Source organism: Pogona vitticeps, chromosome 7 (assembly GCF_051106095.1).
Source record: "Pogona vitticeps strain Pit_001003342236 chromosome 7, PviZW2.1, whole genome shotgun sequence".
Taxonomy (NCBI): Eukaryota; Metazoa; Chordata; class Lepidosauria; order Squamata; family Agamidae; genus Pogona; species Pogona vitticeps.
Window position 1 is genome coordinate 2,742,491 of NC_135789.1, and position 26,270 is coordinate 2,768,760.

A 26,270-nucleotide genomic window follows, 5' to 3' on the forward strand; every position below is an offset into this window, starting at 1 on the left:
TGTGGTGTTTTTGCTTTTAAAATATTTTAATTTTATTGTATCTTAATGATTTTCCTTTGGGTTTTTTCCCCCTGAGAACCTTTATTGACAGGGAGGCCAAGGAGGGGCAAAAAATATTTTTAATAAATAAATAAAATTCCATCCATATAAACAAAGAAACATCCATAAAATTAAAAACTACATTTCACTCATGATGCCTTTTGGTCCGTTTTTGCCACTCTGTTCCTTTCCCACCTCAATTTTGCCCATTTATTAATATATTTATCACGATTAATATAAAGATAAATTGCTCCCAAACGTTTCACACAGATACAAAATCCTCACACAAGACTCTACCATTGTCTCTTAATTAGGAATAAAGCTCAGTCTTGAAATTTATTGACCTGCCTGTGTTAAGCTTGATTGTTTAATTGATTTACACCCCATTGATCCCCAGACTCAGTGGAAAAGTGATAAATCACTATAAAAATACTATTTTTAAATCATTTCCAGCCCACTCCACAAACCAATTTTGCCATATCTAGTTTTAAAATATATTTTTTTAAAAAAATAGAAACCTCCTTTGTATGCCACTTTGGAAAAAAGGATGTTTCAAAAGGTATTCTAGAAGCATTTGCAATTATCAAGGAACCCATTCAAGCTACTCCTAAATCTCCTAATGGCTATGTCAAATATTGAGAATTGCATATTGTTATCTTATAAATAATCCCAGGACATAAGAACACACATACGTACATATAGATAATATATAAAATTATATATAAAATACAATTTAAATATATTTATATTTAAATTGTATTATATATAATTTCATATATTATCTATATGTACGTGTGTGTGTTCTTATGTCCTGGGATTAAGCCTGCACAAAGCATGTCAAGTCAATAAAATATTATTAAATATTTCAGCCTCTTTTTGATAACCAATTTTTATTCAGCTCTGCGCACTTGCTATGATTCAAAAGTACAGTAAATGATAACTAACATGGAATCGCTCCCAGACTGACAATGAAATACCTCTTCTAGCCACTAGATGCCCCCATTTATCTACTGTCTGAAATGGTCAAAATATATCTGTTCAGATTTTTTTTTTAAAAAAAAAAGCATTTATTCTGTCCCTTTATATCATTAATTTTCCAAGCTAAATAGCCCTTCCTGAGGGTAAGGCCCACCACACTAGGAAGCCATTAGGTGTTCAATGAGTAATGACGTCTTGTTCTTTTCAAACAGCCTGCAATAGCCTTTGGTAAATGCATTGAAACACCCCACAACTGAAAACTAGCGAAAATGTCAAATATTTGAAACTTATAGAACCAGTGAAAATGTTATGTTTTTGAAATTAATTCATTTTCTCAAGATTTTTTTTGTTCGTTTAATATTTGCTCTTTTACAAGACGTAACAATTTCTTTACAAAAAAAAAAACAACAACAATCCCTAACATTTATTTCTAGGAAAAGTGCTCATTATACAGATCCAACAGCCAGCAGAGAAGGAATGTTACAGCTCTACAGTAGGTTGACTCTTGGGTTTGATCTTCTTTAATCTAGGCGTTATACGCGGAAGAGGAGACAGAGCCCCCGTGCCCGGTCCAGTTGGTATGAATGAATTCGCCCGGTTTCGACACCAGTTCGTACGTATGGGCACCAAAATAATCCCGTTGAGCCTACAAGAAATTGCATATATATTACATCATCAGTGAATGACACTCCTAAGGAGGGGTAAGCTTGTGGCAGACTCTCTGTTTTGGCCTGTTTTTAAACTTTTCATGGTCTCTTCAAACATTATTTTTCTAGCAACAAACTTCTCCGCTAGCTTTTGTAGACTGCAACCCGTTGAAGATGCTGTAATCCATAAAGCCCAGTCCAAAATAATACTTATTCATCTAGAAGGTGCTTAAGTTCAACCAGTGAGTTTCACAGTTCAGTGGCAATCCTCCCAGGCCACTACAGCACGCTAGCATAAAAGTCAACAGGCCATAAAATATAATCAGATTTAAGTTAGATAACACGTGAGACCACCCCTGAGAACAGCTGCTCTGCTAAGCAGGATAAGTTTCAAATCCACCCTCGTTGTCGCACATTTGCTTACCTGAATCAGGTTCGCTGGGAGGGTCCCATGTCTGTACCCATCGTAGAAAGAGAGTGCCGTGGTAAAGCATGGCATCGGGATCCCCAGCTGTACGCCAGTGCTGATGGCACGTCGCCATGACTCCTTCCGGTGAGGGACAGAAAATAAACATTTAAAAACGCTGCAGACAGCCAAATGCCACTTCCTTGACCTCACGTGACCTTATAACAGGTCTGACAATTTCCTATTTATTAGTTATACTTAACTAAGCCAACCTTTTAAACACGTTCCTGAATGAAGCCCTGATCCTTTGGAGCTTGACTGCAGTGTTCTGTAGGTACATTTACATCTTCGGGGAAAAAAACAGCCCTCGGTATGCAATCCAGCTTTATCAGCTTCTGAATCCACAAATGGGATGCACAGGGGAGGGGGGTCTTTATGTGTTTATTTATTTAAAATATAAATTATAGGTTGTGGACTGCTCTTGTATAAGAGGCTCCATTCCAATCTTCCTCCCACACAGATTTCCATTCTCCCCTTGAATAAGTACTTCAGCGCTCCTGAGAGTGTCTAGTCTTCCCGAAGCTGCTTCTGAGCATTTTCAACCATCTTTTATTAATATTATTATTATTTACTCTCTTTTTATACTACTGCAAATATGGGATTCTTCAAAGACACCTGGTATCTCTTGCATCTCGTACAAAGAAGGTGCTAACTCTGCTACATAAGGACCGGCATTCAGCTCGCTCCATAAATACATACGATTTCATTTCTCATTGATTCCCTTTGGGTTACGTACCTGACAGTTCTCCACAGCTGTCTTAAAAAAGTTATCCAGGAGTAGGTTCTGGAGGTCAGGATTTCGGTCAAACGCTTCTTTGATTTTGCCCAGAAACACGCTATTCGGAGGACATACAAAATAAGTCGTTGGGAGCTCTAATAGGGCTTGCCATCACATAAGTATGCGGTCAGTTGGTGTCCCAAATTTACGTGATGCAATGACTTACATACCAGTTCTAAGGAATCTCTAATCCGCTAAATCAGGGCTTCCCAATCTTGGGTCCCTAGGGGGTCATTGGACTACAACTCCCAGCAGCCTTCCCCACCCGCTGTGTTGGCCAAGATTTCTGGGAGTTGTACTCCAAGAACATCTGGGGACTCAAGGTTGGGAACCCCTGTCAACATTTTCGACTACAACTCCTGTAATCCCCACTGATACACTGGTGTTCTTAGCAGGGTCAAAGCAGAAATCCAGAACATTTAGCAGGGCAAAGCTTTTTGGACATTTTAAAATTCCATATGTATAAATGCAGTTCGTTTTAAAATATCCATGGACCAAAACTTTGAAAGAAAAATGAAAGATATGTAGCAACAATACTTGCAAAGCTGAATTGTGCACGCTCTACTATATCCTGCCATGTTATTTTCTGCACACATATGAGACCCGCACTCTGCACAAAGCCCCGGCTGCAGCTTGGTAAGTTTTTCAACGGGGGCTCCAAGCAGAGAAAATTGTCCCACTGTCTTCAGATTCTTCTCTCCCGCTCACCTTCGGATGATGCAGCCACCCCGCCACATCAGGGCGATGGAGCCGTAATTCAGTGTCCAGCCAAACTCTTTGGCGGCCTGACGGAATAACATGAAGCCTTGCGCATAGGAAATGATCTTGGAAGCATAGAGGGCCTGCAAAGGACACCAGGAATCCGCATTTAGAAAAACATCCAGACATACCAACAAAACGTCAAAAAGTTCTTTCCCTTGAGAAACTATTCAACTGCGTATCAAGCACACAAAAGGACTGCCACGTCTTAAGAAAGATGCAAACGACCTTCTACGGCTTCCAAATACTTAATTGAACCAGCAATTTGCTTGGCCCAATTGCTTAAAGTGTACAAACCGCACAATTCTGCCCCAAAGTGGGTGATCACTTGTGCAAGGCATTCTCACCCACGTGCAAACTCTCGCAAAAAAAGCTCGCCATCCTCCATGGCAAGGGGGGGGGAATGCAAATTTTTGCCCTTGCTCAAAAGGATGAGATGACAGAGAATGTATATTTCTCCTGTCAACTCAACTCCAAATATGCAGCTTTACAACCTGGGCTTCAAGGAAGCAATGGACATCTTTGTTGGTTCCATTCTGAAGAAGACGTGGACACAAAAATGATAAATTCTGCACACCCGAAGCTGTAACTCACTTTGCGAATGTCTTCCAGAAATGCTGTTTTATTTCCGCTGAACTTGCTCGCTTTGGGTCCATTCAGCACCTTGCTTGCCTGCACTCGTTCGTCTTTAAGGGAAGACAGGCACCGGGCAAAGACAGCTTCCCCTTGGCAGGAAAAAAAAAATCAAACTTAAGTCACTCTGATGACAAGAAGGGTCAACCCTTTGCTACGCAAACAGAAAGGAAGCTATAGGTTATTGGGCAACTCACAATAACTAAAAATCACTTTTTGAAAGAACCTGGAATTACCCCCACAAAAATGTACATGTCGTATAAGAAGACGGGCGCAAGCTGGGAAAAGCTGAAGCCAGCAGGAAAAGAGGAAGATCCAATATGAGAAAGACCAACTCCTTAAAGGAAGCCACAAGTTCAGATTTGCAGGACCTGAGCGGGGCCGTCAAGGAGAGAACATTTTGGAGATTCCTCATTCACAGGGTTAACATAAGTTGGAGGCGACTTGATGTCGTGTCAAAAACGACAAGACTGGAACAGACGTGGAAACACCGAGCCTGCATAATTTAGAATTTACTACATGTCTTTTCCTCTCGAGGCCCTACGTGCAGAGATTTCTTGGAATATGCCAAATGTTGTTACAGTAGAATAAGCCCCACCGTACACACAGAGGGATGGGCCTAACGTGCTCAGGATGGGACTGCAAGCACGGACAAGCCATGGCATGAAACAAAGAACAGGCAGGCCAGTTAAGAGTCATATGGAGCAGGTGGGAGGGAGAAGAGAAACACAGAGGAGAAGAAAGGTCTCTGAGTCACAGAACTGTTTGTAGGGACCTTGTGGTCACGCCCACGCCCTGCTCCTCCATTCACAAAACTTTCCCTCTTTGCATCCCAGTGATTTCCTGCTGCTTTGTTGACAGGAGAGGAGGAATGACTCTGCTTTTTCAGCCCAAGAAACTGCAAATCATGGTGATGAGGGAGGGATCCGTGGAAAGGCCAGCCAATGCCGTCCTCCTGCTAGCCACACCTCATATCTCAAGACAAAGCAGGATAGTTTACCTAAGGTGGATGACTGGGGGCATGCCTTCCCCTTCTGAAAGAGAAAAGGAAACCCGGAGGCCAGAAACGAAGCCTGTTCCAAGGCCACCTCATGCCGGAGAGAGGGAGGGATGCACACACGAAAAGGGCTGACCCACACGCTCGGGGGCCACTAACCAATGAGAGTGACAGGAACCCCGTACTCCAGGGCCGAGATGGCCGTCCACTTCCCCGTGCCCTTCTGGCCGGCGCTGTCCCGGATTTTGGGGAGCAGGTGCTTGCCATCGGCGTCCCGGTACTTCAAGATGTTGGCCGTGATCTCTATCAGGAAGGAGTCCAGTTCCGTCTTGTTCCATTCCTCAAAGACCTGGGCAGGAGGGAGGGAGAGGGTGGGAAATGCAGCCCGCGGCACGTAGAGAGGGCCGGGGGTTCAACGATTTTGGCCTGGAATGTTTATCAGGCCCTGGGAATCCCACCCACCCGCCCACCCCTCGGGAGAAGGGAAAGGGAATCCCTTCTGAGTATGCTCCACCAAGAACACCCTGGAAAGGGTCAGTAAAAGTCAACATTGAGCTGATGGCACACAGTGACGATGATGTTAAGAAGGATAGTCTAAACTATCTGGAAGGGACCAAGCTAAGAAATGCTGCTCCAAAGACCCTCAAAGGCAGGAGATAGCAATGCCCCTTCACTTTGGAAACTCCAAAAACTCTGGGACCGCAGGCCAGTTTCACTCACCGTTACTATTCCCACCTTTAGGATCATGCCGAAGGATGGCAGCCATGACCTCATTCAGCAAAGAGGCTCTCACTGTATTTGACGGATGTGATCAAACACCCAAAATCATTGATTTCACCCACCGGCATTAAGTGGGCGAGGCTACTTCGCTTTTTCCACCTACCTTGGCCATCTCGTCATGGTCCATGTCCAGCACGTCCTTCATGAGGTGGTAGGCCTCGCAGATCAGCTGCATGTCCCCGTACTCAATCCCATTGTGCACCATCTTCACAAAATGGCCGGACCCTTCATCTCCTACCTGCCGGACATGGGGGGGGGGGGGGAGAAGGAATGGATCCCGGGGCAAGCTTCAGTACAACATTGATTCATTTTAAATATTTCACACTGTCTTTCTCTCCTTGAAAGAACCCAAGGCGCCAAAAGACAGCTTCCTACTCTAAGGCAGGAACGAAGTCTGTACTACAAATGAAGGGGTGACTTTTAAAAGCCAGGAGAAAGGCCCAGAACGAACACAGGTGTCCATCTTGCTCCCCATCCTTCAAAGGGGCAAGACCACCACCACCGCCCCGGACAGACGTGGAACGGCCCACGGGACTTACCCAGTCACAACAGGGTTCCCCGGTGCCTACTTTGGCCGCGATGCTCTGAAAGATGGTCTTGATATGAGGCCTGCGAAAGAAGGGCAGGAGATTTGAGGAACCAGGAAGAAAGAGCATCCCGTTTGTTAACACACACCTTTCAAAAGAGTCGCTTCCCTTTCTACCGGGCCACTATGATTCCTCCTTCCAAATCGAAATAAAGAACATGTGTTCAACCTCTGATCAAGCCAGGTCTGGACAGGTCTCCGCCAGCTCTCATGGAAACACGGGTCCATAGTCTAACGGACTGCTGACCGCACAAATAGAAATCTGAACCGCACGACACCAATGCTAGCAATGGGACCAAAATCTAGCAACTGCTTATAACCTTCTGGGTGGCTGGGTGGGGGACCGCTGGAAGACAGTACAAAGAACATCTTGTTTTTCTCTCTCTCTGACCAGAGCTTGCACATCACCTTGGCTGCACGGACTACGATGCAGCAGCTCTGAACCATGACGCTGTGATGCAGCCAAACCACTCTCTGAGATTTTTTTTTCCCAACCAAGAAGCTTTTTTTCCTTTCTACACTTCTATTCCCATTCAAGTTTACCTTGAACGAACTGCAGTAACAAAGTATTTCTTGTTGGTGACTATGTGACTGAACAGTTCTGCCTTTTTTTTTTTTGCATTTTACAATTTCTTGATCTTTATTAATTCATCTTGGCACTTCTTTTGCACCTCCTCTCACCATCATAGAGAATACATGTTTTAAAGGCAGAGACACAGTACAGTGCATTTTACAATTTCTTGATCTTTATTCATTCACCTTGGCACTTCTTTTGCACCTCCTCTCACCACCATAGAGAATACATGTTTTAAAGGCAGAGACACAGTACAGTCTCCTACATGCATCTCTCTTCAGCAGCACGCAGTCCAAGCAGAAAGAACACCCTGTTCAAGGACACAAAGTGAGCAGAAAACGGGACACTTACCATGCCTCTTTGGCTCCCCCTGGCATAAGTGAGGGGCCGTACCTGGCCCCCTCTTCGCCACCGCTAACCCCGCTCCCCACGAACAAGATGCCTTTCTCCTTGAGTTCCTTGCAGCGCCTCTGAATACAGAAGAAAGAGAGAGAGTAATTCATCTCAAAGGGAAAGCTGTGGCATGAGGCTGATGCATCTCTTATTTAGCACAAAGTATACCTGGTGCTGAAAAGAAAAGCAGATTCCTGCAGCAATTGAAGCCAATTAAAAAAAGCCTTTAAAACCCTGCTCAGTCTAATGTTTCAGTTGGAAGCCCATGCGTGGAAGCCCACACTTGTGATCTTAAGGACTAGGCACCTGCAGCTTTTATATTTTTTAAAAAGCATATTGAATTATGCACCCAGTCCTGCATTAATTACTTTTCATCTAGCACATGGATGGGAAGGTGGATCTGGAGCTACTCAGTTATCACTTAAGTGATTTGCAGTCATGCAGCGACCGTTTCTGATTCCCAATTATAACAGCAATAAAATCCCCACCCTAATTTAGACGGCTGAAAGGAAAGAAAAACCCAGGATCACCAGCAGTGGCTTTTAGGCACAGGAGGACTCTGGATTTCAAAACAAAACTCTGGGTGCAAAATTATTTAATTGTACCTGGGACGGATCGGAGGATATGAACTATATAGCACAGTAGATCACACAAGACTAAAAGCTGCCTACAACGGATTTGCCAGGTAAGAGTTGCATCAAGAAAGCCAAAGTTCCAATTCAAGCCCACCCACCACCCACCCCCAGAAGCTTTGGGGCAAACAACGATATTTCAGAACCCTTAGTCGTACTTGTAAGAATCACATGATCTCAGCCAACCCTATCGCAAGTTCCTCGGAGGAGAAGCGAGGCGCACGTACCGTCGAGTCTCTATACTCAGAATTTCCACCATCAATAATGATATCCCCAGGACTCAACAGTGGCACCTGTCAGTGAAAAGAAGCAGCATGATTTTTTTGTTTCGTTCACTCTATACCAGAAGACATCAGAGCAAGGAATAATAAATAAAATTCCTAGCACCTTGCTTTCCAGAAGGCCGAGGGAACTCTTAAGAAGTTTACAGCGGTCATGGAGGCATCTCCCGGAACCTTCCAGTTCCAGCAAAAAACAGTTTACCGTCACATCCAAACTGTGCAAGGGATAGCTACCACAACCCATGCAGCCAGAATTGGAAACTATGGTTTGGTTTGGCTTGCAGAAAAACCGAATGCCGTTGTGTCCCTGGACTGAGTCAAGGCCTCCCCAGTCTCCTGCCTATGCGAGTCCCCTCACCAGTTTGTTGATGAAATCATCCACTGCGCTCCCAGCCTTCACCAAGAGGATGATCCGGCGTGGTTTCTTCAGCTTTGAGACCATCTCTTCCAGCGAGTGAGCGCCGATCACTTTTGTCCCCTTGGCTTCTTTGGCTAGGAAATCGTCCACTTTGGAGACAGTCCTGTTGAATGCACAGACCTGGGAGGGTAAGAAAGGAAACTGTGAGAGTTAGCATTTTTTTAAATTATTTTTCGGAAATAATTACTGAAATTTATGGAGTACAATAGCCAGATCTGCCCTTGCATTTCTGGGACAAAGAGGCTCATTCCACTTCTAGAGAACTAAAAAGAGAAGAGGCCATCTGCATTTGTTTTTCTGTTTTCTGCTGCCAGTGAAAGAGAACTAAAAAGGGATTTTAACCAGTCACAGTGCCTTGAAAATAAACATCTGCACCCCTCAGTTCCCAACCCTTGGTCTTTTCAACACTGATCACAGCATCCTATTTTAACACTTACAGAATCCACGGCAATGTCTAAGAAGAGTTTTGGAAAGGGCTGCTCAAGAAAGTTAGCCAAGTTAACAGCTGGACTGAGACATAAAAAAATAAAAACAAAACCAGGGGAAGAAAAATCCCTCTTTTCCCCCCATTTTAGATTCTTTGAGATGATGCAGTGTGGGCAGGGTAAAGCATGCGGTCGAAACAAAAGCATCACGGTTGAAATATGAAGCTCACGTCTCTGGGCTCTTTGACTCACCACGAAGCCGTGATCGTTTATGTTCAGGATGAGATTCTGGCCCATGACGGCCAGTCCGATCAAGGCAATGTCTGCTCTGAAAAGGAAAAGAACAGAAAGGATATTTGCTAGAAGACTCGGCTGCAGGCCATCGGACCTCCAGGCCTATGAAATACACCTCTTTAGGTGGATCAGTCCAGTGGGCTCAGCTGCAGATGCTTTGAGAGCCGATTTAACTGAGCCCTGATTTCCGCTTGCCTGACACCAAAGAAACCGTATGGAGCATCTCGCCCTTCTCTAGATCAATGGGTTCCCAAGATGTCCTTGGACTGAAATCCCAGCCAGCCCAGCGAGTGGTGGGAGGCTTCTGGGAGTTGTAGTCCGAGAACATCTGGGAACCACTGCAGTCCAGAGGACAAGGTCCTGCCAGTCCATTCCAAATTAGAATACGAGCTTGGAGCACAAAAACAGGTTTTCCTTCTGGCGAATCTTCTCCTTTTGTCTCAGCCGTGTAAAAGAAGAAAGACTAGTTGCACAAGGCAGGTCTCAAGAACCAGGGAGTGCTTGAAGCCACACAGAGAAAGGGGGGGGGGCAGACCTGCAGGGAAAGAAGGCCCTTCTGCAAAGCACTCCGGACTTGAGAGATTGCAAAAGATGGAGGCACCCGTTGCAACACCGTCTTGCAAGACAGCACGATTGTCTTACCATGGGAAATGAACAGGAAGTGAATAGGATTACCTAAACCCAGTGAGGTTTCTGTCTTCACCACCCAGGCCAGGGTGCCAAAGGATAAAAGAATCTGATGAAAGGGGGGGGGATTAAAAATCAAGACGTATTTAAAAGGTTGTCTCCTGCTTAATGCCTTAAACCCACCAGGAGCTCATCCAGTTCAGAGACCCGGACAGTCGAGAGACTCCAAACTAGACGTTCCAGGCAGAAAACCTTCTGGGTGTCTCAACAAATGAGACCTTCCTCAAACACAGCGAGGATCCCAAAAAAAAAGAAAGAAAGAAAAGAAAAAGGAAATAAAACAAAACAAACAATCAAAAAGGAAGAAATGATTAAGAGAAGGAGAGAGTGGATTTTCTGTGCCCCCTCAAAAAGCAAAGGGATTAAATCTGGGGCTCAACATGGTTTTCATAACACATTTCTGCCGTCTTTCAGATCATCAGGGCTTGCACAATTTAAGCTGGCCAAGTGTTACGAGAGCGGTGTGTGTACACACTGATGGCAACATGCTTCCTGCCCGTGCTCTTCCCTCTGCAGGGCGAGTTCTTCCCGATTCTTATAGTCCTTCCTAGTTAAGAGGTTCATAAGACACACTTGGTCAGAGAACAGTACCCAGGGGAGCGCAACGGAGAGAAGGGTCTTGTGTTCAAGTCTCGCCTCCGGACTTCCAAGTGGGATCAGGTGCAAACCTTTCATCGGACCCTCCGTACCTGATCTTAAGTTCCTATTGAAATGGAAACCTGTTCCATAGCCAAGTTCTAAATAGCCCAGCACCAGGTTATTTGATAGACGATTTTACACCCATGTGAATCTGCCTGGACCCTAATATGAGCTACGGAGGCTCAGCTTTTTGCCTTGGAAAGCTCTTTTCAGCCACCCCAGCACAAAAGACAGGGCCTTCTCTGTGGTGGCCCATTCCTCCGGTAGTGTGCTGGGCTCCCACCCACCACCACAGTTTTTAAATGGGTTTTTTAAGACTGGCTTGTACTGTATTAGGCTGGTTTTAAATGATTTCTTGACCATCTTTTCTGTTGCAATTTTTTTTAAAGTGACTGTTTTAAATATTCCAAACTCTTTTTGTATGTGAGTGTTCCAAATTCTTCCTGTGTGAACCACCATGGGGAGGTTTGCTTCTAAAGAAGGCACAGAAATATTTTAAATAAATATTCATAACACTCCTTCTTGGAGTGACTTCACAATGCTAATCGGGATTACGGATCTGCAATGGTGGAATTAGCTCAGTCCAGTTGCCCAGGTCACTTACTCCAGATTATGCAATCTATAATTAAGGGTTGTTGTTTAGTCGTTAATAATGTTGCAAATGCATCCTGCACAGAAACATCCACGTAAACATTTCTCACTCTTGCTAGCGGTCCACTCAGTTCAGTTCACATTAATTCCTTCCCCTCCCCTCCCATGGAAGTATTCAAAAGGAGCAATATAAAATATTTTAAATAAATAAAAAACAAACATTGTGCCTTTCACAATTGTTCAACTGGGGAAAAAAATCAAGGAAGGAAGGAAAGCAGCCCCCCACCCCCGGCCAGGTGAATACACCGCAGAGATCCAAGGCTCGCCACTGAAATCGACAGGACAAATCCACTTAATCCATTTTTACCCCACCCATCATCCCTCCATCAGATCAGGGCTCTGCCCACAGATTAGCACACCTACGTGTCTCCTCCCACAGAGCTAACAAGTATGTCCAAGTTGAAACTGCTTAGATTTCCAAAGTAAAATCTCAACCATCGGCACAACCAAGCCCATATTCCTTTCTAGAGTTCACTCCTGGTGAAATGTGAAGGATCCACAGAACAGTCTCTGGGCATGTACAGAGTGCTGTCTGCCGCCGTCCCACTCACCATCACCCCCACATTCACACCCCAACTACCCAACTCTGTCAGCACTGCGGGCTTGGAGGGCAGTAATCTTCCCGGAGGTGCCCCGCAAAGTAAGTTTGAATCTAGAAAAGAGGCACGGCTACACAGGCTTAACCAGGCTTAAAGGGCGGGTGTGTGTGTGTGTGTGGTTTTCCTGAGGGTCGGCTGCCATTCCCACGGGGGATCGGGACCCGCTCCTTGCGCGCCGCCTCGGCTGGAAAAAAGGAACCACGTCTCTCTTTCTCTCGAGAGAGAGGAAACGAATGGAGGGGCTTTTACGCACGGAGGGGAAAAGTTCTCCGGGGCGCGCTCGCTGGCTTCCGCGGGCGCCCCAGAAGAGCGCTGCGGGGCTTACTCCCGAGTAGCCACGCCTGGGGCCTGCTCGCCTTCCTCGCTCCCTCTCCCCCCCCTTCCCTGTCCCCTTCCTTCCCGGGCCCAGGCTTTTAGCGGGGGTGATCTAGGCCAGCGACTCACTCGGCCATGGTGACGGCTCGGCTCCGCGGCTTCCTCCTCCTCCTGCTGCTGCTGCTGCTGCGACCGGCGCTTCCCGATGGCCGGGCTCCTCCTTCCTTCCTCCGCTCCGCTCCGCCCGGGCCGGCCCACCGGGGGAGGAGGGACCCAGCTCGGCCCAGCCTCGGCTGATCGGGCGCGGCGGCGGCCTTTTAAAGGCGCAGGGCGCGGCGGTCGGTGCGCCCTGGAGAAGGGGGGGGGCCTTCTGTCCAGCCTGCCCCGGCCTCTCTCTCTCTCACTGCGGTGGTCGCGGAGCCAGGATCCGCTCCGTTTCCCGAGGGGCAGCTTTTGGCTGGGAGGGGTTTGCGTTGAACTAGGAAACCCTCCTCTTTTAGGGAATGGCTGTGCTTCCTGTGCCCACCTTCGGGCTGATGGCGATCCTATGAAAACGAGCCATCGCCAAAAAGGCCTGGCTTCAAGGGCGCTCTCCCCTACACTCAAGCCCGTGGCTTCCTTCGTGGAGTCAGTCCATCTGGCTTCAGGTCTTCCTCTTTCCCTGCCGCCTTCCACCTTGTGGTCTTTTCCAGGGAGTCCTGCCTTCTCAGGATGTGCCCAAGGCAGGTCTGGTACAAGATTCGAAAGGATAAAAGGCACCGATTTCCAGTACAGCCCTAGAGATCTTCACTCGAAAGGAAGCCCCCCTGAATCTACCGAGCCCCTTCAGGCCTTACTTCTAAGGCACCTATACCATTCCCCAGCATCCCCGATAACACAAGGGATCTCCTAACTAGAGGATGCTAAATATCTCCTTGCAACCAGCTCTACTCCATAAGCATGTGCTTTATTTCCTGTATTTTTATGCCATCAGCCCTACCTCCAGTCCCACCAGTACCCTAATAGGGCTAGCTTCCACAAGAGGGGTGATTTCTGTAGCCCTTAAAATTAAAAATTGTGCTGGAAATTACCATCTTTGAAAATTCAAAAAGAGAAGCCAAAGGATGAGAGGTGGTGGTGCTGGTGAATCAGGGGAGGAGGAAATGCTCACTGCTGCGAGATGGAGTTCCTCCTATACACACCCTCCCTGCTTTCACCTCAACCCTGGTGATTGGGTGCCACCTGCCTGCCCAACACCTATCCAGGCGGGCAAGCTTTCCAAACAAGTCTTCCTGGAGCCACCTCTCCCCCGCTACCCCCCTCCCAGGCTGAATGCCTTTTTCATAGCAGGTGTTCCTCCTCAGACTGGGAGATGGTGTGTGAGGCCGCCATGAGGACCAGTGGCAAGTCTTCTTGGGCACCTTACTCTCAGCCAGCTTCTAGTCTCATCAGGAAGGAACCCACCAGGGCAAGGGATTTAAGTCAACAAGGAGGGCAAGGGTTTCCTGCCTCAGGGCAGCAGGAATCTGCTGTCCACCGTTTCTGGTGACTGTTTACTGTCAAGGTGAATGGGACAGCTGGCTGAAGAACAGAACCCCCCAAAGTTACCAGATTCACCAGAAGGAAAGAGATGATAGGTCTGTAGACCAAAAGGAACATTTCAAAACCTGTATAAGGGTTGTACCTTTAGCTGGTCCAGGGGGCAATTTTCTGCCCCTTAGGATTCTCCACAGCCTGCTCAAAACCCTAAATCCTCAAACTTGAAGTGGCTTTGAATTCATTCCTGGGCTTTTCAAGATGCTTTTCAAGATCAGTGTCTCAGCTCTTTCAGGTGTTAGATATGGTGAGTTTTCAGCATGTGATTTGCTTCCTCTCAAGAGTGTTAGCGAAGGCAGAGCAACCCGAGCCAGGCAGAAATTGGTGAAGTATTACGGCAAAAATTACAGTCCAAGGGACGGCCTGGTAAACCACATATTCAAATAAACATACAAAGAAGCTCACCCAACTCAATCCAGAAGGGGTATCTTGGTAATGCACTGGTTTTATCTTTATTGTTTTTCACCTTGTTCACTAACAGTTTGGTGGTGCAAAGTTACCATACACAGAGTTAGATAGTAGTTTATCTGCATTGCACACCTAAAGGCTATACAGCAAAATGGATCAGAATTAGTACAAATACATGAAGTTGTATTTACATTTTGTATACCCAAGCTCCATACATCAGATATATTTACAAAATAAAACATGGAGGGAGGGAAGGGGGGAAGAGACAAACGAGTCGGCAATTAATAATGTACAGTGGTAGGGATGTACTGGTTTTTTGCCGGAATGACATCAATGGGGTGGGGAGTGGGTTCCAGAAGGCCATTTATGTTGTGCAGTTTGGCTGGAGAAGCATCAAGGGGGGGATGTACGTGGAGGTGTGTGAAGAAAAGTAGGCATCTATTAAATTTTTTTATTACTATTGTGAAAAGAATGTTATTTAATATGTCATTTAGGTGAGGATAACAGAAGGGATAAAACCCAAGAACTGTTCTGGATGTGAGGGGCGTAGAAGCAGTACTCTCAGGCCTTCACAAGTGCCAAGAGTAACTCAGCATTTCTCCAAATGAGAGCATGGAGTCAACAGTATGGAAAGCAGAACACACCTCTCTCCAAAGTAGCACACTGGGGAAAAAACACGTCCATCAATGAATGCCAGCAGAAATTAAAAGACCCCTTGAAGTAATTCGATTTACTAGAGGTGTCTGCACTTTGCATATTCATACATGGCCTTTTGAACTCCTTCCTCCTCCAAAACATAACCCCCAAAACACGTACTTTTGTTCCCAAATGGCTGATGTTTTTGTCTGAATGAGGAAGCAAACATTGCATACATTCCTGTGACGTAAGAAATACAGAGGAGACCGTGAATCTGGACGGGCTACAGGAGGAGTGGAGTTGGCCGCAACAGAAAAAAATGCTGTATGAAGACGGGGGTGAAGTTTTGTTTCAGATACATTCAATAAACCTCAGAGCAGCAAAATTAGTTTTCTTCCCAGTCTTTTAAAGCAGCAAGTTAAACAAAAACAAAAAAACAGCCATGGAACAAAACAACATCTGGCCAGCTGTGAGTGCAGAGGACGGTACCTTTTGACGAGGCAGTTAAGTAGGCATTCACTGACCACAGAACATACCAAGGGGTCTCTCCATCTCTGGCTTTAGTGTGCAATTCAGCTACAAATGCATAAACATCACTTTTTAAAAAAACTAACTATTCCCTGTAAATTATCCCTAAATAATAAAGCAGCAGAGGAAAATCTTTGCTTTGGAGCACCGAAGGGAATCTGTGAAGGGGACAAATGGTTCCCGAGGGGTTTCCCCCCCTTTTCCCTTTACACCTTCTTGTAATACTGGCCAAAGAATTAAAGTGCATTGTTTGTGTGTTTTTTTAAAAAAAAAGTCATGTTAAATAAAAACCGAGAGCTTATAGCTGGAAAAAGAAGTGGCGTTTGTGATTCTGAGTCCAGCATCACTTCCAGAACTTGGTTCGGTTTGGTTCCTTGCCTGAGAAAGTAGCAAATCCTCCCTCCCCCCCCCACGTGCGTGAGATACAGCAGCGCCAACGGGAAAGCCCACTTGGAGGTCACGGATCATGTTCCGTGGGTTGGCTGGCCCAGGCCATGGCGTGGTGCCTCCTGACAGCCCGGCAGGTCCCCTAAGAGCTGGCTGACTCTAGGGGAGCAACCACCCGCCAAGCTGCCACACTTCTTTACACACTGATTCGTACCTTCGGGGCGGGAGGGGGGGGGAATGCAAACTTCTCCATCCTTCCCTATTCGGGACTGTGTCCCTTCAATGGAATGATGATGCATGGGGGGAGAAGATGATGGTGATAAGGAGGATTGGTCCATCAGTAACCCTTCTGGAACGGACAACAAAGGAAAGGCTCATGGCCCAGGCTAGAAAGGCGCTATGAATTTTTTTTTGCATTGGGTCCCTTTTCCCCCCAAGCAGACAGGCTGGGGGCTCAGAATGGAGACTTGCCCTCTGGCCGACCTGCACCTTGAGTATAAATCGATCTAAGGTGATGGGATAACCTGTGACCTAATTCCCAGCTCTGAATCTCCCATGTTCTTCCTGGCTCTTGGACTTAAAAGAGAGTCCCTTAATGCTTATACATAACCCCCTGTATTTATAGCCCATTCCTAAGACAGTGATCCTTCCAAAGCAAAGACTTTGCAGACAAGTTTTTTTTCCATGTTAAAAAAACAAAGATACCACAAGAAAAACCAAACACAAGGTTATCTTAGGGTGCATGTAAACAGTGTCAAAAGAGCTCTTTTTGGGTTCTGTGGCCCTACACACATTTCCCCACCTCTCCCAAAGGAAGCAGGTATAGCGATGTAACGCAGTGTGCAAAATCTTGGCCCATTCTTTAAAACCAAGACAGAATTTGCTTAGCGGTTCAACCAGCAGCCTCGGTTCATGCATTCACATACACACCCGCACCAGCAGTGCACGACAGATCCATTTTATGATGAAAGAAACATTAGTTATTGTACCAAGACAGACACAATTAGAGTATAATGAATGAACAAGCAAAAACGCACACGCGGCCCCATTTCATGTCATGACGGGGGATGCCTGAGCCCACCCTCCCATCCAGGTGGTCCAGGAAACCCACAAAACTGTCCAAATGTGTTGTATCCTGAACACTTGCTATGCTTCAGAAAGAAAGAAAAAAGGATGAGCGTGTTAAAAATTAGCTTCACTACCACGGCAAGCTCCCTGGTGTTTTCATGATAGAACTGAAATATTCTCCAAAATGCAGCGAGATTGCTACGTTGGTGTGAAAGCGCTCCTCCAGGGCTGATTTCCAGTGAGTTTCTGTTAGGTGGGGAGGAGAGGTTTGAAGGAAGTATCCCTCAATCCAATGGCGTGAACTGTTCTGAAATGCATCAGAAGGCAATGGATAGACAGACCAGCCGATAGTCTCTGATGTACTTAGTCCTTTCTGGACATAAAACCACCCAAGGCTCAAACTGCTGTCTGGATGGTCCAAGATCTTCCTTGATCAAAGTCAACATGAGTTGGGAAAGGAAGAGGAACGAGGGTACGGCGGCTCCTCTGAAGAAGCAGACATGAATTCACAAGGAGAAATCGAAAGCTTTGGCAGGAGAACGAGGAAGGGCTGGATTAAGGCCTCGTTCTTACAAGCAGCAGGTACAGATCAACCTTAACCACTCCAAACTTCACGATGAGTCTTGCATGATGGCGCATATCTCTCCACACCAAACAGTTCCCTACATATTGAAAACTAGCAGCTCAAGGCAGAGGGACATAGCCCTACAGTCTTCTGTGTTCAGGGAATTATTTCTATATTGGATTGACCCTGCAATGTTCAAGTGGGACAATTCCAAAATGAGCGAATCCTTCTCTTTCTCCTCCTCCTTTCAGCTGGTGTTTCTGCAAGTGAGGGCAAGGACCATCTAGAACATGAATGCTAAGAGAGACCTAGAACCTTGCAGATTAAACAAGCAACAAGAATACCTCATCAGGGTGAGGGTAGCTGCTTCAAGCCTGTGTAAGCAAACCCTGCTCAACTACGAAATTACTATGAAAATTTGTAATTAGATGTTAAGGAGGGCGGAAAGAAGGGCACCCAACCCCTTTTTTTAGGACTTCTCTCCTATGCAGATGTGTAAATGACTGAATAAGCAGCGCTGTCAAGAGCGGCACTAGTTCGGATAAAATGCTGTTTTACACTGGGGAAAGCAGGGGGAAGATATAAAGATCCTTTCTCTCTAGAAACAACAGCAACAACCGACCACACCACCCCCACCAACCCCGGCCTCCAAACATGTCCGTGCAGCTCCGACTGGTTTGCCTTTAGAGTTCTGACAGGGTAGTGTTACTGAAGTGAGAATTTTAAAGTCTAGGTCATTTGCCAACTGCCTGCGAAGCACCACAAGTAGCAGCGGGGAGGCAACTTTGTCCCCAGCTCAAAGTTGTGGGTTAAATCCTGCAAAGGATTCTGAGGAACGGTGATTCTGGGGGACAGAAGGTTAAGAAGGAGCCTCCCCCCCCCCCCGCAAGGATTACAAGCCTCCTACATTTCTCAGTCTTCTTCCTCCTGTGCCCCATGGAACGCAGTGTCTTCTGTTCTCCCACCCTGCATCATCACTCCAACTGAAAGGAATCTTGTGATCTTTTGGGACACTGCTAACACAACCGAACGGCTGCACCTTCCTGACGTATTTATAGACTTCTCAAACTTTGAGGATCCCCGCCGGAGCTTGGGAAAGTGGCCACGCAGGCTGGGGTATTCTGGGAGTTGTAGTCCCTGGCAAAGCTCCAGACTCTGCTCTCTTTCCTTCACCGTCACTGGCTGGTTCCAAGAAAAAGAACATATATATATGAGATTGCGAGCCCTCGGTAGCCATGAGGCCAAGCTCAGGCAGTCTCTCCAGCACAATCCTTCTGAGTTGATTACTGGTTCAAACACTCCCAAGTCAGGGCTGGAACTCTGCAGGTGGCAGTCACTGGTCCTGGCGGTGAGAGGACTGATCCTGGCCACCATGCACGCTGGCGACTGAACCCGTTGTGCTCACCTTAGCCCTTCTCGAAGGATCAGTTGCAGGCAAAGCCCTGGGAGATGAAGAACTGCAGAGAACAACCGCAAGGCCATCACAAGCACCCGCAGAGAGAAGCCACCGAGAAGTCTTTTAAGTGCCAACAGAACACTGCAGAGCAGAGAGTCCTAAAATCACGGATGCACTGATTTTGGGAAAGGGGGGACCCTCGAGGGATCTCGGCCGCATCCCCCGCACGAATGGCACAGAAAGTGCAGGGAGCCTCGCCTCAGGAGCCGTGGAGCAGAGCAATGTCCAAATCATGGGAGACAAGCAAAAAGCCGAAAAGGGGGAAAGGGGTGAGGGTCCAGACAGAGACAAACACACCACGGACGAAGGCAGCTGGAGGACGAACCAAGTGCCAAGATGGGGGGGGGGACTCCCAAGTTTGTTTCCCCTTCTTTTTAAAAAGTCGTGCATATAAATCGGAACACCCCCTCCCCTCCCCGCCACCACTATTTCTGTCTTCCGTTTGGCCACATGCTATTATTAATAGTATTTTGAACACAGGTGAAAACAAAATTAATGGAACAGTCATTGTAACAGGGGAAGGGGAGGAGAGTGTGAGGAGAACTGGATAAGTGCTGAAGGGGGGGACGCAGGAGAGGGTCTGGGACAGTTAAGCCACAGGGTTACATATGAGAAGAAAAAGAGAGAAATTCAAGAATCACAGAGAAAGGAGAGGTAATGCTTTATCTATATCAGAAGGCGTGTTAGAAGAGGGAAGGGGGTGGGAGTAATCGGACGAAAACCCCACACGGACTCAGTACTTCAGTTGTCCTGAGCGTCTTCGGGCGAGTTTGGACCTGTGCAGGAGAAGAAGGAAAAGCTGGGTTAAGGTGGCCATACATCCTGTTTTCTGACAGTTTTCCTAGCTGTCCTCTTGTCTCTGGTTGCCTCTTGACCTATTCTGAAACATATATCATCAGGCTGGGCTGGGAGCACCGTGGCCTTTCGATGGGATTAAACTGGGGGGCTGGGGGGGGGGGGACACACATGAAGGACATTAGACCAGCAACCAGGACCGTACAGTGGGGTCTTGACTTAAGAACGGCTTGAGTTAAGAACATTTTGACTTAAGAACCACTCTCATAGGAAAATACTGACTTGACTTACATACTTAGATTTGAGTTAAGAACTGAAAAAAAAAACCACGTGGGAGGCAGGGAAAGTGCAAAATTTGAACTTTCAGTTAACTGTTGGCCAGTGAAAAGGGTGCCTGTCTGCTTCCTCATTCTTCCCAGCGTTTAGAGAGTGGATTGGGAGACAGTCTTCAGACTGCCTGGTGCTGTACTGCCTGGACTGTATTTTTCCCTGCCTTCCCTGAACCTTTCTTGACCTAAGAAAAAAAAGAAACAAAATATCCCCCTCTAGTGGTCGAAGGCAGAATAGCAGCTTCCCATTAGTTTCTATGGACGGAAAAGAGCAGATACGGATCAAATGGTTTTCAATGCATTCCTATGGGAAATGCAGATTTGACCTGAGAACTTTTTGACTTGAGAACCGCCTTCCAATACGGATTAAGTTCTCAAGTCAAGACCCCACTGTATAGACATAGGGAGATAAGTTTGCAAGAGCCTAACACCTCGGCAAGCAACGTCAGTAAGAAGACTTTCCATGTTCATGAATTCCTGCAGAGTTTGGGGGGGGGGAATAAAACTTTTTTTTTGGACTACAACTCACAAAATCCACATGGCTTTCAAAGATTTTGGGAGCTGCAGTGAAAAAAAAAAGGAGTTTGGTTTCCGACAAGCCGATCTGCTTCTTAAGCAGGCAATAACATTCAAATTGGCTGTTGTCAGGAAGGGTCTCCCATGAAGGATCTGGAAAGAGACGTTTCTCCGGCTCTATAGGATTCACAACCTCTATTCCCAGCACCAAGGTGCCCCAGCGGATATTTCCTCTCCCACTTCCTCTCTTATTTCCTACAATTATTGCCTTCTGGCTGCCGCCATACCCAGCCTGAGAGGAAGAGCCAGTCCCAACCTGGAGCCTTCTCCGGCAGCGGCACTATCCCTCAAATACATCTTGGTTTCTACTCCTAAATTCAGGGGACAACTCTGGCCACCAGCCGACGGGCTCTGCTTTCATCTGACGGGTTTCAAGTGGGCCTCTTGGGGCTGCAGCATGCCTTGTGGCAAGACGCTGTTTCCCTCTACCCCCCTAGTCCCTCCTCCATGACAGGCTCTCCAGCTTCGCTCCCGCCGTCGCCCAAACGTCCTTGGCGCGTCTTACCGTATCGTGCCAGCGAGAAGCGGGTTGAAGGCGTAGAGCCAGTCGTTCATATCTTTGTCGTTGATGGCCTGGAGGAGGACCCCGCGGTGCCTCGTGCAGACCGCAAATGTGTTGGGAGTCTAGAGAATGACAAGAAGCAGGCAGTTCTCAAAAGGGATCCCCTTCCGATGCCAGACCGCGTGTCAAAGCCGCAACGCTTTACGTTGCACTTGGCAAAGATTTAAGGAGGGCCAAGACCCTGAGGAAGCCTGGGGCTTCGTTCTCCTACCCATCAGGATCTTGATGGTTGCTTCACGGCCCTAGTAGGAGACTCCATGTCATGAGCTACCCTGCTTCCATTTCCCACCCACCACCACCCAGACCCATCTCGGAGCACCCCCGACCCCTTCCCTCTCCCTCTCCCTCAAATCTCCCGACATGGCAGCCGAGTCCCTCTCCGTGGCAGCCACTCTGGGAAGGCTCCCCCTGACACCGCAGCAAAGTGCCACACGTGGGGGCCCCCCTCAGAGCCCCCGCAGGGCCTGGAGACGGCGCAGCCCGCACTGACCTTGACCATGGCCTGCTGGTCCTCGCTGTACTCCACCTGGGCCGTGGAGAGGTTGAGGATCCCTCTTTCCACGGGGTCCTTGTCACTGTTGTAGATGAAGACGTACGGGCGCCGGACCACCACAAAGTGCTTGGCCCACGACTGGGCGAGCGGCTCCTTGAAGTGCAAGTAGCCCTTCTTGGAAACGACGGCGCTGGAGAGGGAAAAGCCCCAAGGGGGGCGGGTATTCAGAACGCCTGCGCCACACACTCTTTTTATGTATTTAGGCATAGCCCCCCCCAAAAAAAAGGCATCTCGTCCCAACCTCTCGAACCGTCTGGCTCTGAAAAGGGGTGAAAGTCAAGGGATAGCTTATCTCTGGCCCTTCAGGAATTGTGGACTACCACTCCCAAAATCCTTCAGCATGGGCCATGGTCCCTGGGGATTCTGGGAGATGGAGTCCATACTCCTCCAGATGGCCAAAGGTTTCATGCCAGGGATTCACCTTGAAGCGAGCCAGCTCACTGGGGTCTACCCCACCCCAATGCTGGAAACTGTGGCTGGACGCGGCGCGGCCAGGTCTCCCTTGGGGTGGGGAGAGGTCAGTGGCTCCCAAACTGAAAGAGAGCAAGCTCGGGGAGGGGGTTGTCCACGGACTCATTGTTCACACGAATTGGGGACAACACATGTCCGGCACGTGCAGGTCATGGGGACCCTCTGGCCTCCTCCTCCAGAGAAGGGCAACCCCTGTTAACTGACCACGTTCCATAAGAGGGTCAACTGAACAGGAAGCCAATAAGCCCGAGCTCAGAAAGTGATGGGTTTTTTAGTGCTTTCCTCGAGGCTACACCACAGGCCGGGCTCCTCGGTGGCCTGAAAGCAGAGATTCTCACCCAGGTCTGATTTCCTCAATGTCAGGAACAAGGTTCAAGAACTCATTCTTGCCGGCTCGAGCCAAGAAGGAGCCTTCGATGGGCGGCATCAGCTGGAAGGGCTCCCCCTCCGGGCCGGGGCTGGAGGCCCGAGAATTTGCTTCGGGGGTCCTTTGGATTAAAAATGACAGAAAAGGTACCGTATTAAGCAGAGCAAGGCGGGGGAAGACGGCTACGCCACAACCCGCCGGGCTCGGCGAGGCCCCGCCGGGGGTGGGACTGCACACGGAAGCCCGAGGGGGCTTCTCCCTTCGGCTCAGCTTACTTCTGATCCACCGAGTTGCATCTGGAATCCGACAGCGAGGGGCAGGTGGAGGAAGGGGTGAGGGTGGCACTGCTGAAACTGGAGACCGATGCGTCCCGGCCGATTGGAGATATATCGGACAGCTAGACGAGGAGGAGGAGGAGGGAGAAGAACACAAGAGACCGCCTGGTGAGCAACAGGGGAGGGAGTCGGTGGTGGTTCCAAACAGCAAAGTAGAAAGACGCTGCCAGAGAGGATGGACAAGAACCCAAGGCGTCTCTCCCTTCCTCCTCTCATCCCGGCCCTAAAAACCCGTAAGCTGTGATTTCCGTCCAGATGTTTCACTTACCTTACAATCACTGATGCTGTTGTAGACCTGGTTATAATCGCGGTTGAAAGTGTGAGTCAGAAGCTGCAGGCACTGGAAAGAATCAAAGATCTGAGCCAGGACTGGGGGGGAACGTAGGATACGAGAAGCAGAGTTCCCTCCATCCAAGCAAGATGAGGGACCAGTTTTGCAGACAGATTCCCTTAATCTAGCACACAGATGCCACCTCTTCCACATGGCACCCATCACACACAACACAACACAACACACACAGAATCAGGGCGGCACTCAAGATACTCAGGCTTGGTTGTGAGCAGATCCTGTATTTTTTTCACCCATCATCCCACAAAGCTGAAGAATGGGATAGCATGCAAAACAAAGGCTGATGGGATCATGGATGGAGGAGACTTGGGTTCAAAGCTTGCTGGGCTGTGAAGCCTCCAAGACACCCCCCCGACCCTCTCGGGCTCTGACTTTCCTTGCAAGAGCGTCATGAGAGGCAAACGGGAGGGGGATCTAATCTGGACGGAGGCGGCTCTGTTTCCGTACCTTCGTGGCCAACTCCTTCTCTCGGTCTACCAGGCTCTCGATGTCTGCCGAGTCGTAGCCGCTGCTTTCGCTGGGCGTGACGGCGCTTTCGAAGGTGGTGGACGAGATCTGGGAGGAGATGCTGGTGGAGGTGCTGAGGGTCCCGCTGCTGAGGCTGGGGGACAGCGACTCGCTCAGAGACTTCGGGACGCTGTCCCCGAGCTTCTCCCGCAGCAGCAAGAAGTGGCGCGTCTTCTCGACCTGGGGAGGAACAGATGCGTCATCCGCCAGTTGGTTTTTATTCCTTAAAATAACCCGCAAGATGTCTGAAGCAACTCACAACGGCCCGATGACATGGGACGTGTGCAAGGATCCTAGGCCCCCATTCTTGGGTACCCTCCCGCCACACCCACCTCATGGAGTAGCTCCAGTTTCTCCAGTTCCCACTGGTGCTCCAGAATGAGGCTGTCCCCTCGGGGCCTCCAGCCTGCCAAGTTCTCCTCTCCACGGACGTAGGCCACAGAAGTGTCCAGGACTTTCCTTCGCCTCCGTTGCATCCCTGAAAAGCAAAGCAAACTTTTCTGGAAGGAGCCGAAACCGGCGTCCAGGATCTCCCCCCCCCCCCCCACACACACACAGATTTTATCCACACAGCAAACCCCGAGGGGGAAAAGGCTAGGCTAAAAGCCAGGGAGTGGCTGGAGCAGGTCACCCTGTAAGGGAGGAACTGTAGGCGGTTCCTTCCTCCTCCAGCCCTCGTCCATAACTCAAGCATCTACCTCCCCCTGGCTTTCATTTCTATGCACTTACAGAGCAAGTTTTCTTACCGGGGCTTCCCGTGTCTGCCATTTTGCACAAGCTCAGCTCATAGATCCCAGTGACTCGGTTGCTGTTGACAGAACCCCCAAAGAGAGAAAACATCATCAGACTCTTTGGAAAGTAAAGAAGACCAACGCATGGTCTTGCGGTCCCAAAAAAAGAACCGACCTAAGTGGGGACTTGGAAAGCTGCCTTGTGCCAGGTCAGATTATTGGCCCATCTTGGCTGACGCTATTCTGACCCCCAGCAGCTTTCCGGGGTCTCAGGCAGAAAAGGATCCTCCCCATTACCCACGCCTTGCTCCTTTTAACTGGTGATACTGGGGATGCAGCCAGGGACATTCTAGGCTCCATTGAGCTCCACCCTCTCCAGGTCTAAGATTTCTGCCAACCCCACCCCGCTCTGCTAAGAGATGGCCATGGCCACGCTAGGTCTCCCCCGAGCACCCTTGCTTTCCATCCCAGCCCTGTCCCACTCGCGAGGGGCCGGCTGGCAGCCATCCACCCACCCACCCATTCACTTACGAGTCGGGGGATTTGGAATAACCGCTGCCGAAGAGGCTGCGCAGCGAGCGAGGGGGCGAGATCTTGGCGTCTCGCGAGTAGAAGACCATGCAGACATCTTTGGTGATGACGGCCGGCTGGATGCAGTGGTCGAGCTGAAAAGAGGAACGGCCCAGAAGCTCTTTTTGTGTTTACTTGCCCCCCCCCCCCCCGAATGCAACCCACGGACCAGCGCGCAGGCATTCTAAGGACTGTTCAAGCTTTGGTTCTCTGCCCAAGCACTCTGGTGGTGTCGCGACCCGCACTCACCTCCAGGTAAGCCGAAAGGGTCATGTAGATCTTCTCGCCATAGGGGGTCACCCGGTTCAACAGGAGGGAGTTGTGGAGGGAACTGTCCCAGACCGCTTCAAAGCGGTAGAAAGTCCTGGAGGCAAGGGCAACAGACCATCAGCCGGGGCCAAAACGGCACAAGGCCCTGGGGAGCAGGACTGCCGGCTGGAGAGCCTTGTCCAAGATCTCGACCGACTGAACCGAGGGTCGCAAACGAGTCAAGACGCCTGGCTTGAGGGAAGCCAGATGGCTGAGCGTGTCTGGGACCCAAGAGATGCGTTCCGGTTCTGAACTGGTCCCCTCCCTTGCTCTTCTCTCCCTTGCTCTCAGAGGGACCAGGAGGGACAGGCGCCTCCGTCTATGGGTCACAGACCAGAACCCAGATGCTCTCCCTCAGAGCTCACAGATACATTCAGGGTGGTGCTTGACTGATGGTGCTCTGGATGAACTCTCCCCCCCCAAGACACCCTCGGGGGTCCTTCCCTGACTGAGCAGCTATTGTTGATATCAGAGGACGTTAAGAGGAGGTGGTGGCCAGGTTGTCCGCACGGCCAGGCTCCCTTCCCTCGAGAGAAGGGGCATCAGAAGGGGCAAAGGGAAGAAACAGGGGTGGCAGCCAGGAGCCCTGCCCAGCAGCAAGCGCGCCCTTCCCCGCCAAGAA

General features: G+C 48.7%; 2 protein-coding genes across 22 annotated transcripts in view; both read right to left on the reverse strand.

The window, feature by feature from the left end:
* Positions 1–1,099: 1,099 nt before the first annotated feature.
* On the reverse strand, positions 1,100–12,829 carry PGD (phosphogluconate dehydrogenase). Its single transcript, XM_072977569.2, has 13 exons — positions 12,701–12,829; positions 9,639–9,714; positions 8,902–9,081; positions 8,490–8,555; positions 7,589–7,707; positions 6,617–6,686; positions 6,181–6,315; positions 5,457–5,646; positions 4,262–4,392; positions 3,617–3,750; positions 2,867–2,966; positions 2,089–2,211; positions 1,100–1,663 (listed from the first exon to the last, which is right to left on the reverse strand). Exons 1-13 carry the CDS (start codon positions 12,706–12,708, stop codon positions 1,544–1,546), a joined length of 1,452 nt encoding a protein of 483 aa, XP_072833670.2. The 5' UTR covers positions 12,709–12,829; the 3' UTR covers positions 1,100–1,543.
* A 7,002-nt stretch (positions 12,830–19,831) lies between these two features.
* The window catches only part of KIF1B (kinesin family member 1B), a 90,071-nt gene continuing 83,632 nt past the window's right edge, over positions 19,832–26,270 (reverse strand). For all 21 annotated transcript variants that reach the window (XM_072977562.2, XM_072977559.2, XM_078379220.1 and 18 more), the window contains 11 exons: positions 25,589–25,703; positions 25,301–25,434; positions 24,785–24,846; positions 24,371–24,516; positions 23,979–24,218; positions 23,451–23,522; positions 23,123–23,244; positions 22,819–22,968; positions 21,947–22,139; positions 21,400–21,518; positions 19,832–19,970 (listed from right to left, as the gene is read on the reverse strand). In XM_072977562.2, the coding sequence (XP_072833663.2) occupies positions 19,928–19,970; positions 21,400–21,518; positions 21,947–22,139; positions 22,819–22,968; positions 23,123–23,244; positions 23,451–23,522; positions 23,979–24,218; positions 24,371–24,516; positions 24,785–24,846; positions 25,301–25,434; positions 25,589–25,703 (1,396 nt within the window). In that variant the 3' untranslated portion in view covers positions 19,832–19,927. The remainder of the gene's footprint in view (positions 19,971–21,399; positions 21,519–21,946; positions 22,140–22,818; positions 22,969–23,122; positions 23,245–23,450; positions 23,523–23,978; positions 24,219–24,370; positions 24,517–24,784; positions 24,847–25,300; positions 25,435–25,588; positions 25,704–26,270) is intronic.

Bases quoted from the DNA above. Each gene is read 5' to 3' on its own strand.
- PGD (XM_072977569.2), bottom strand. The intron at 2,967-3,616 runs GTGAGCGGGAGA...TCCTCCGAATAG, and splicing joins GGTGGCTGCATCATCCGAAG to CGTGTTTCTGGGCAAAATCA. The intron at 2,212-2,866 runs GTACGTAACCCA...CCTCACCGGAAG, and splicing joins CAGCTGTGGAGAACTGTCAG to GAGTCATGGCGACGTGCCAT.